Source organism: Stenella coeruleoalba (genome assembly GCF_951394435.1).
Source record: "Stenella coeruleoalba genome assembly, chromosome: 3".
Classification (NCBI taxonomy): Eukaryota; Metazoa; Chordata; class Mammalia; order Artiodactyla; family Delphinidae; genus Stenella; species Stenella coeruleoalba.
The window spans coordinates 20,341,059-20,353,224 of record NC_137148.1 but is presented as its reverse complement, the minus strand read 5'-3'; the positions used below and the strand labels follow the sequence as shown (position 1 = coordinate 20,353,224).

Genomic DNA, 12,166 nt, shown 5'->3' with positions numbered 1-12,166 from the left:
CTGTGTAAATGTCACACACTCCAATTCAAGTTTTGCCCCCCCTCCCTTTTTTCCTCTAGTCTCAACAAAATGAGTAACTGCTTACTTATTTCTGACCAGATTGTGTTTATTTGCTTTTACATGCTTTCAGCTGTTTTCTGGTGCTAGACCATCTTCACTGGTATTTTTTTATTGGATGCAAACTTAAAGTTACTTGATTCAATGCCTTATTTTCCATTTGATATTATGTTAGTCACTAGAGCAATTAGAGCAAAATACTAATGATGATGGTATCAGAATAGCATAGCATATTAGCCATTTTCTGGATTTTTAAAAAAAACAAATACAGACTATATTGGCTGTTTGAAATAACAGCAGGCATAAAATTATCACTGTACATTAGAAAATCTATTCAACAATTTCTGATATTCTGAAGTTAATGAACACACACAAACCAGATATTGTTAAACTCAGATTGTGTATCTTATAGTTATTTGGATTCATTTATCAAAATGTATCCTTCAAAGAACTAGTCTAACCATTATAAATACAATCCTAATATAATTCTACAAATATAATTCTGATTTTTCTACTGTCTTTTCCCAGTGTTGGGGATCAAACCAAATACCAACGATGACCAATATCTAAAAGTGTATCAGTATTCTGAATGAGAAAGAATCTCACACAGCAACATAAATTCCTCTGAACTAGTAATCAGATTTTACTGGTAGTATTGATACTTTTTTTATGTTTTAAAACTTGTTCATTTTTCTTCCAGCCAAGGGGGAAAGTATAAGATAAAATCTTTTATCAGTTATCCTTTTGGTAACAAATTACTTAAATTCCCTGTACTTCATAGATCAATACTTTGATTGCTTTTATAGTATTTCCAAACTTAATGTGAGTAACTGCAAAATAAAAATGAACTGATATTAAGAAGTAAAAGTTCCACCAACAAAGCACTGATCCTCAAGTGTAATCTTAATTTAACTCCTGTGTGATAAAAAATTGATTGAATCTCAGTTTCTTCCTCTTAAAAGTAAAGATGGCCTTAGACTATATAAGCCACAAGACCCCTTTTAGCTTACAAACTTCGTTTTAGACAAATATATTTAAATGAATGCTTTACATGAAATGTTATAAAAACTTGCCAGATTTAAAATTACTAGGCTTTCATTAAATAATTTGTTGTTAAAATATTTATTTAAATTCAGTGGATTGTTTAGTTTTAATTATTAAACTAATCAATATAAGCAAATGAGTTATAACTAACCACATCCAAATTTAAAAAGTTAAATAATAGGAAAATGACTTTTAAATGTTCAGCATAGTACCAGTTGTTCTGTTTTCATTAATTGTCATGTACCTTGCCATGTCCTTTATCTGCTTGTGAATTTACAAGGAACACAGCAGGTTGTGAATTTTTAATAGGCTTTCTTGAAGGAAAGAAAAGGTCAGTATTAACATAAAATTCTTCTTGAGGATTTGTGGCCCAAATGTTTCACACAGGAGAACAGGGGTTACTGAGGAACTAAAGCCACAATAATCTGATATTTTTTTCTATGTTTAAAGAAACCTTAATATCTCACATAATAAAATAGCACAAGGTCAAATCAATATAAAATTTATTTCAGAGTAGACGCTTTAAGTTATTTAGCACTTGATCCATAATCCCACTTCTCAATAACACAAACAGCTGATTTTGTTTAATTAAATATTTAATAAATCCAAGTATTGATAACTAATATCCAAATGAAAAAAGGAAGAATAGTGAGAAAGCTACAGTTATAAGGACTAACCCCTGTCTGATCATTGCTTAGTAAATGAGTTGGAATGTAAAATAAAATTTTATCACACACACAAGGAATGACGGCGAGAGACAATAACAGGATAAGGAGGGAAGAGTATGCAAAAGAAGAAATAATTACAATAATAAAGAGAAACTTGAAAAAGAGAGAGGGAGCTTAGGTGGAGGACTATAATTAAAGAACTTTGTCCATTGCTCTCTTTCTGTAACTTTTAGAAAATCAACATCATCATCATACCCCTTAGTAGTTAACTCTGTCTCCCATCAGGTTCATCTAGGGCAGAAAGCAACTTCCCAAGTCTTAGGACATCTAGAAATGCATGTCTCTGCCTCATAGTACATATCTATTGCAGTCTCTTTCCTTGTCCAATTCTCAAATATGTTTATTTAAATAATATTTCAATAAACATAGACTAATGTCAAGCCCCCAAATATGGTCATTTTTGTCCTTTTATTCTAGTGTTAGTGTTCCATTGTTTCCTCTGTAAGAAAAGAAAAATCTTTTTCTTTTCTTTTATGCAGGCTCTCACACAGTTCAAGAAAAAATTATTACGTCTGATTTCTTAAAAGAAACACATAAATTCATAGATCTAATTTGTTTCTCTTAATTATAAGGTAGAAATCTTTTCATTTCCGACTCACGAAACCAACAGTGCAGTTTCCAACCCTCATCACTTTGATTCCCAACTATCATGTTCAATTTTCTAATCCAACGGAAACTGCCACCCTATGTGGTCCAATTACAAGATTTAATTTTCACTCTCTGTAGTATAAGTGAAGGTAAAAATCCTGCTGTGATTCATATTCCAAAACAGAGCTTTATAAAAATTAAAATATCACTATACTAGCAACTTTTTTTTTTGCATGTCTAACCGACTAGAAGAGAACTGGTCTTAATGATTCCCATCTTGTCTTATTTCCTTCTCCACTCTGAATCTACCTTCTATATTCATCCAGTGTCCTTTATGAGGTGTAAAATTTGTAAAATGCAAAAAAAAATTCCCAGGTTTTAACCTCTACTCATTCTTTATCACGTAACTTAGGTGATATATGCTTAAGGAAATCCTCACTCATTACTGTAGGCTAGTTTAGGGACTATCCTGTGAAATTCCATTACACACTGTGTTTGAATCTTCCATAGCACTAGGATGGAATTGTTCATTTACTTTTAGAACTACCTGATTCTTATGAGAGTAAATAAATATTTCTCAATTAAAATTGTTGAATGAATAGACAATAAACATCATAACTGTCCAGTACAAATCACAAAGTTATATGATCAGATGATTGATAATATCAATAATCTTTTCTTGAACTATTTTGATTCCTGGACAGAATAAGAAATATGCAATGCTTATATCTGTCATTTGGAAAATTGCCACATTATTGTACATTTATATAATTGGAAAATTTCCCAGCAACTATGTGCATTTCAGTGACTAAAAAGCTTCTATCTTGGGCTTCCCTGGTGGCGCAGTGGTTGAGAGTCCGCCTGCCAAGGCAGGGGACACGGGTTCGTGCCCCGGTCCCAGAGGATCCCGCATGCCGCGGAGCGGCTGGGCCCGTGAGCCATGGCCGCTGAGCCTGCGCATCCGGAGCCTGTGCTCCGCAACGGGAGAAGCCACGACGGTGAGAGGCCCGCGTACCGCAAAAAAAAAAAAAAAAAAAAGTCACAAGACTGAAGGCCTCTCACTGCTGTGGCCTCTCCTGTTGCGGATCACAGGCTCCGGACGCGCAGGCTCCGATCCCCTGCATCGGCAGGTGGACTCTCAACCACTGCGCCACCAAGAAAGCCCCTCTTGTGACTTTTTGAGAGTCGTTCCCTGGACAACACAGTCATATGTTACTTCTGAGAGCTGTTTAGTTAAAAGCAGATATTTCTTGTTTCTCAACCTTACTTTGTTGTTTATGAATAACTAAAAATGCAGTAAAAAATTATTTGTTGCCTGACTTCTATATCTTTTTCTCCAAAGTACATATCTATTTGGAGGTTTTTTTTCCTATTATATCTGTAATACTGAGTTATTTATCCAAAAATCAGAAAAATGGAGTTTGATCCAAATTTAATGGCTAAATGCTGATTATTACAAACCATTAACAAAAATATAGATTGCTTTTGTAAACCCAGCAGTTGTATATAATATATTGTATTACCTATATATTGTATTACCTACCCAGTAATAAAATATATTGGGGAGGGGTTAAATATTTATTTCAGTTAAACATTTTTGTTATCCACATAAAACTGTTCTCACAGCCAAGTTCATTGATATAAGTACCTATAAAGAAAAAAGAAACTTTCAAATAAAGAAACAAAATTCTACTTTAAAGAGAATATAATCAGGGTAATACTTCTACAGGTAAATAGATGAAAATTTTTGTTGATTTAAATAATCTAAAGAGCAAAAGTCAAACCTACTCAGATAAATATCTAACTCTATAACATTTTGCATACTGGAAGGATATTGTCTCCAGTTTTTATTTTTCTAGGCTACAGGTCAGTATGCCTATTCCAATTTATGACTATATTTTGTATGAATATTAAAAAAGACAACATGCTACAAATGAACTTATTTACAAAACAGAAACAGACTTACAGACATAAAAAACAAACTTATTACCAAAGGGGAAGGAGGAAGAGGGATAAATTAGGAGTATGGGGTTAACAGATACACATTACTCTATATAAAATACATAAACAATGAGAGTTTACTGTATAGCACAGGAAACTTTATTCAATATCTTGGAATAACCTATAATGGAAAAGAATTTTAAAAAAGAATATATAACAAAATCACTTTGCTGTATACCTGAAACTAACACAATATTGTAAAACTATACCTCAAATTTAAAAAAGACAACATGTGCATGATGATATCTAAGTTATAATACATGCTTTATCAAAACTTGGAAAATCTACACATTCTTTTTCTATTTCTTATCAGATAAAAAGCAAAATAAAAATTTTAAAGCATAATCTCTTACTGCAAATAAGGAAACATGATTTTAGCATTAAAAAAAAAATTTATTGGTGTGATGGTACAATTAGAGAAAAACTTACAATCCTTGTGTTTTACAAAGCCATGCTCTGTTCCTCCTATGGCTAAGTCTCTCCCTCAGGGTATGAATTCCATGACAGGCATGGGGATATTCACATCTGGAACCTGCACATCCATTTCCAGACGATCCTTGAAGTACTTGGGACCCATTATTTCCCCCCCAAACATCCTTGAACTTGCTTCTAGGTCCGGGAGAGTCTCTTCTCCAAGTCAGTCTACCAACGGCCAGATTTACCCATTGTTATATGTACCCTTAATCCTGAGGGCTGGCCTAGTGTGCATCTGTTAAAAAAACTATATACAATCACCCCTCCACATCTGTGGGCTCAGTGTCTGTAGATTCAACCAACCACAGGTGGTAAACATAGTGCACAATCCATGGGTGGTTGAATCCATGGATGCTGAACCCATGGATACTGAGGGCTTACTACACTATGCCATTTTATGTAAAGGATTCAAGCATCCTCAGATTTTGGCATCCACGGGGGTCCTGGGACCAATCCCCCACAGATACCACAGGGCAATTGTAGATGGAATTTGCCCATGACACATGGGCTCCTGGGCAAGCATTAGCACTGGGATGGGATGTGGGCTAGGCTGATATATCCACATGAATGCATGCCAAGCTCTTTGACATGATGACTAGATTGTGGAAGATTAGTGTTGTGGGCATAAGCAAGGAGGCAAGAAAAAGGCTTGCCCTACATTGCATTGTTTCTACACAGAACTTGTTGTTTGCAGTTGTTAAGAAGATAGATTTGACAAGGTAGGAGACTAGATAGAGCATATTTTATTTTATAGTTTACTAATTTGATTTATAACTTAAAATATATAGGCAGGTGTTATATAGACGTCTATTCTGAACCCCACAAATATTTCTGGGGCAGTTGTTGTCGTTTGTGTGAATCAGAGAATGATGGGTAGGGCTTCTAACATAGAAGCCATGTCTCATGCAACTTTGCCTGTCTTACAGTTCTTAAAATATTGCTAATTCCCCAACAGAAATACAATAATTAAAAATAAGTTTACAGGAAATAAATTTCTTGCATAATATGAGAGTAAAAGTATTTTCCACTCAAAGAAAGAGATGAGAGAAGCAATGTTTACACCAGCATATCAAGACTAATGACTTATGTCTTTGTCAGGAGTTATTTGCCTACGGAAATTGTTATTTACCGAGCAAAGCAAAGAAAGGAGCTGTGTTTGGTTTATTTTTATTACTTTTTTCCATTTAGAATAAAAATCACACTGATATGTAAAAGGCTAGTCCTATTGTTTAAAGTATATAGATGAGTGTGATCATACTTATTCAACTCTCATTTCAAGAACTAAGATAACTGACCCCATTTTTCAAAGATGTGACCTGAGAGACCTTCTTTGAATTCTTTCTGCATTATGTATCTTTAGACATTATCATGGATATGCTCATTTTTATTCCCCCTAGCTTCATTCAGACCAAGATAAAGGAGATGGATCCCTCAAATATATTTTGTCTGGAGATGGAGCTGGTACTCTTTTCATTATTGATGAAAAAACAGGTGACATTCATGCCACAAGAAGAATTGATAGGGAAGAAAAGGCCTTTTATACTCTACGCGCACAAGCTATAAACAGAAGAACTTTGAGGCCGGTAGAACCGGAGTCTGAGTTTGTGATCAAAATCCATGATATCAATGACAATGAGCCAACATTCCCAGAGGAAATTTATACGGCGAGTGTTCCTGAAATGTCTGTTGTAGGTAAGTTCATTTACAGTGTTTATGACGGTATTCAAAAAGTATAAAAAATAATTATCAAGAAATTCTTAAAATATTATGATCAATTACTTGAAATCATATTTGATTCCCTGCTAAGAGTACGTGTTTAATTTTCTGAATTATGAAACGAGTCAGGAAAAAAAAAGGATTAATGCATTTCTAATTTCCTATGGGTTTGTAAGTTTCTACAGTACAATAAATAGACACTTCCTTCAAAAATCCAAGAAAATACCATTGACCTTCAGTAGAAAACTATGAAAATGCAAATTTTTGTCACATGGATTTGGAGAACAGCTGTGTAAAGTCCTGACTCCAAATATATTATAAGTACACTTAGAACACCATAAATGTAATCTAGAGTCTACATATATACTCTAGTCGTAATCTGCCTAAAGAGTTTGTCTGGATTATCTAGATGTTATAAACATTGGAATTAATTAGATTTTCTATTACTTCATATTAAATATTTTAAAACATCCTTTCAATTTAACCATTATATATAAAACTCTGCTGATATAAATCTCTTATTCAAATAAACCAGTTAAAAATCAACAGCTAATCACAAACTGATACAGAATTTAAAGTTAGGTTGCAGAAGCAGTAAGACAGAAGGCGTGAAAAAACTGGAAGTATAACATTCAAGAAAATAGAATTCCTTTTTCGATGTAAATAAATGGAGGGTGTATTTGTAGGCAAAGAAAGTTAAAATTGATTTCATGTTTTTGCTAAATAGAGAATCACAGAAAATTAAACATCAAAAAACAATAACATTTTTAGAGATAATGTATTTGGATTTAGTAGAATAGATCATTTCTCAAATGTGGGAGAAGTATAAACTGATGAAAAAATTCTGATACATTTTTTCCTTGTAACAATTTTAATAGAAAATTTCCAACTGCAGTTCTCAAAAGCATTGCTCAGAGATTATTATTTAATATTTACTTCACTAAATCCCAAGGACTTTTGGCAATCACCTTAATATAAAGCCCTTTTATATATTTTGAACTTTATTAAATAGCTTCTAATAGTTCTTGGGACTTGGGATCATCTTGGATTGTTTCTAAATTTAGAATTTAATCTATTCATAACATCGTATTCTAGAACAGATGTTAATTATTTTTATAGTTAATTAGTGGAGAGAGAGAAAAAAGAGCATACTTACTCCTTTGTGATTAGATATGCCCTTTACACAAAACAAATCTGTTATGTGAAAATGAATTTAAATATCAAACCCGAGCATTTGTAAAGTGTCTGCATTTATTATAATCTGATACACTGTAGCATTATCTATTGCATGTATGAAAATACACCTGTTGGCTAAATAAAATATGTTGTTGAATTCAAAGTTTACCTACAATACACTATATATATTATTTTCATCTAAATTATATATGAATGTTTCTTTAAGAGGTCATTATTAAAGCCAAAAATCATTGAAGTCTTCCATGAAAACCAGTGCTTTTGCTCCTCCTTCTGGTACTGTGCAGAACTAAGCTGAATTTGGATACTTCAGGTACTTCTGTGGTGCAAGTCACAGCTACAGATGCCGATGACCCTTCCTATGGGAACAGCGCCAGAGTCATTTACAGCATACTTCAAGGGCAGCCATATTTCTCTGTGGAACCTGAAACAGGTCAGGAATCATGAATCAGTGTTTGTTCATTTAGTAGTCTTTATGATATTTATAAGTAAAAAATAAATAAAGGGCTTCCCTGGTGGCACAGTGGTTGAGAGTGCGCCTGCCGATGCAGGGGACATGGGGCCACAACAGTGAGAGGTCCGTGTACTGCAAAAAAAAAAAAAAAAAAAAAAAAAAAAGGTGGGAAAATAACAAAATCCTAACATTAATACTCACAGAAGAATGATGATGCCACAGTTAAAGATTTAAGAACTCAGAGTTGAATGATCGAGCGAGCTAATGGGAATATACCTGCTTTTATGTTTTTGCATCTGGGTTTAGGGCAGTAGACAGTGCATACGATATTCTTTAGGAAATAGAAAAACAACACAAATCATCAAATATTTACATAGAATCATTTTTACAATTTCTAGACAATAAAAATTAATAGCAAAAGCGTTTTCATCTTTCAAAAATCACTACTATTTTGGATTTACAATTGTGAGCTTAATCAACTAATAATTGAGATTTTAATGAGCATAATAAAAGTTTTTCCATTTTCTTCAAGGTATCATCAGGACTGCTTTACCAAACATGAACAGAGAAAACAGGGAGCAATATCAAGTGGTAATCCAGGCCAAAGACATGGGTGGCCAGATGGGAGGCTTATCAGGGACCACCACGGTCAACATCACGCTGACAGACGTCAATGACAATCCACCACGCTTCCCCCAGAGTAAGCTGTCTTTAATGGTGTTTCTGCAGGGCAAAAGCTTTAGAGTAAAAACAGAAAAGAGGAGAAAAAGCAATTGTCAATCATTTCATTTAAAACAGACCAAAACTGTGCTACAAAAATGAAGAAAAAAAATAGATGTATATGCTGATGAATTCACTGTTATCAAAAGATAGAAGTTAAATATTTCAAACATAGTTCATTCAGAGACAGAGGGATCTATGATCACAAAACCACTCTCTCTCTCTCTCTCTCTCTCTCTCTATATATATATATATACACATGCAAGTTTACATATGTACTGTCTCTCTCTCTCTCTATATATATATACATATATATAGTCTATCATCTAAGAACTATTTCTGTCAGCAAAGGAAATGTTTTATTAAAATAAAAACTAAATTATACTTCTACAATGAATGTGTTTATTTCTACTTAGAATTTAATAAGGAAGATTCTAACCCAAGGGTAAAATTTTTCAATAAAATAACTAAGTTGCCATATTGTAAGAACTTAGCCAGAAAGAACTACATAGGGGGAACCTTACAAACTAATCAGACTTCCATTTAATATCACTGTGTCAGACTTGCATGTAATATCTGTGTTTGGAATGGCAGTCATACTAAAGCATTTTGTATTTTTGATTTATTTATAGATTTATTTTGTGGTTTAGAATGAAACCTTCAAATTCTCAAAATAAGTCAAGAAGAAGTTAAGAACCATTAGCTTCTGACCATATAATTACATTTATTTATTCTCCTTTCTTATACAAATTTGGTAGACATGCAGCTAAAGAGGATGATATTGGGTCTCAATGGACACCGCCAAGACTCAGCCAATTTCCTGCTAATCTAAAAGACCCTTTACTTCAAGATGGAATCTCACGTTGTTAGGAAATGTGGCATAAAACACAGGCTTTAGTATGATCTGTGTTTTTAATTTTTAACATTTGCTGTGTATTAACTTCTAAATTGATCCCCCAATTTTAGTTTATTTGTTTTTTGCCTTAAATAACTTTGTGATAAAGTATTAAAGTGTAAAAAGCAATAGCTTTTCGTGATATTTATATCTTTATACTAAAGACCATTACACAGAAAGAATTACAGTCTAAGAATTCACTGTATTATTTTGACTCTTTAAAAGCATTTCACCTCTTTTCTTGTACTATTTTTATCTAACTTTATTAACAGTGCATGATTTTAGTTGAATTGTTTAAAATCACATGTGTGGAAAGATTACAAAATTCAGAGAGAATATTCTTGAGTGGACTAATCATATGCTTATGTGTTTTTATGATATTTTGTTAGATATTTAAGGTACATGCTCCTCAGGATTGCTACTGTGGTGTTTGGCCCAAAACACAGAGAAGGGTGTTTGCTTATGCTGTTTTCAAATTATCAAGTTTCAACTGCAGGTTACCTTTAGCATCAGCAGGGAAAGGCAAACCAATAGTAAATCTTTATAGTTCTTTTAGAACAGGTCTAAAGACATGCCTCGTTGCACTACAATTTAAATTTCACATTTTATATGTATTTCTAACCACCTCTTAGCATGATCCTGTTACCAGGAGAATGGACATGCAAATATAGGAGAACAAACTGTTAAGTGGTTGCATAATCCACAATGAGCAAAAATATTTGTGAAAAAAGTATTTTATGAGTAATAAATGACCATTAAGAGGATTATTATAGTTTAAATTCTCAGGAACATATATACATGTGTCCAAAATACAGTCCATTTAAAAATTATGCATTTGATAAGCAAATTAATAGATTCTAATTAAATGGAAAAACTAGACATTTGAAAGATGAAAATATCTGATAAAAATTCATTTTATCATTTTTCTTCTACTGTAACACCTTTATTAATTCATTCACTAATTACTTTCTTTTCTTTTGTTAAGTCAGAATTTGTGGTTGGTACCTGGTAGGCACATTACACAAGCCTGACATAATAATAATAGTAATAATAATTAAAAAAAGAAACAGCAATAGCATAACATGTTTTCTGAATGGTGTTTTTATGTCACCCTGTATCAGTTATTTACTGACCTACTTTATTTTATCAAAACAACTCATTGAGGTCAGTATTCTGATCTCCATTCTACAAATGAGAAAACGAACATTATAGACATTAAGGCCAACTGCAAGTAATAGCAGAGGTGGTTTGAAGTCCATGACCAACTCCAGATGCACAACACAATATATTATGAAAAGTTTTAGAGCATCCTGTATCTTGTCTCATTATTGTTTAATTATAGATGGAAACATAATTTATGGATCTTTGTTTTCTCAATTATCTTTTCTCCTATGAACATTTGCAACCATATCTTACTGTTGGGAACACTCAGTCATGGCAATTAAAATGTTACTTGATAGTCTAAGTCACCTAACATGCGGAAAACTAGTTTTTAATTTCTCATATCATTTCATTAAATAGCCGAGGTTTGGAGGGAGTTCCACAGTTTATGAAGACCTTCATATGTAGCATATCACTGAAACTTGCAACTAACTCGTGTAGACTCATTGTTATTATCCTTATACCCAATATACGGAAGAAGTAAAGGAGGTTCAGAGTGGAAATAATAAAGAAGACAAACTAGTACTGCCTAATAGAAATATGCAAAACAAAAATGTGTGCCACAATAGTAATTGTAAATTTTCTATAAGCCATATTAAAAAAATAAAATAAGCAGGAGAGACATTTATTTTAATCATATATTTTAACCCAATATTATTCTTTAAACATATCATCAATATAAAACTTATTCAGATGTTTTACATTCTCTTGTTCCATAATTCTTTGAAATATCCTCTTTTATTAAGTATTTTCCAGTTACATCAAGGCTCAAGTCAGACTAATGACACTTCTAGTCAATAGCTGCATGAGGGTTAGTGGCTTGGCTAGTGGCTGCCATATGGGACAGTTCAGGACAGACTGTGGAGTCATCCTCTTGAATCCCAATGCTGTCTTCTTCACTTAGTAGCTTTTTCACCTTGCTCCATTAAACTGACCTTTTAGTAGAAAGGTGCCATTTCAGTGCCTTTCAGTAAAACTGGATGGCAGTGCCTACCCCATGGAGTGGTAAGACTAAATAATTTAAATCAGGGTCCCCAACCCCCTACCAGTGCGCAGCCTGTTAGGAACCAGGCCGCACAGCAAGAGGTGAGCATTGGGTGAGCGAGAAAAGCTTCATTTGCCGCCCCCCACCGC

At 33.3% G+C, this 12,166-nt stretch overlaps 1 protein-coding gene across 2 annotated transcripts in view; it reads left to right on the top strand.

Moving 5' to 3' along the window:
• LOC307183456 (cadherin-10) overlaps positions 1 to 12,166 on the top strand; it is a gene marked incomplete at both ends in the record, with an annotated part of 119,666 nt that overhangs the window by 56,344 nt on the left and 51,156 nt on the right. For both annotated transcript variants that reach the window (XM_079915965.1, XM_079915964.1), the window contains 3 exons: positions 6,290 to 6,584; positions 8,116 to 8,235; positions 8,789 to 8,956. In XM_079915965.1, coding sequence (XP_079772091.1) covers positions 6,290 to 6,584; positions 8,116 to 8,235; positions 8,789 to 8,956 — 583 coding nt within the window. The remainder of the gene's footprint in view (positions 1 to 6,289; positions 6,585 to 8,115; positions 8,236 to 8,788; positions 8,957 to 12,166) is intronic.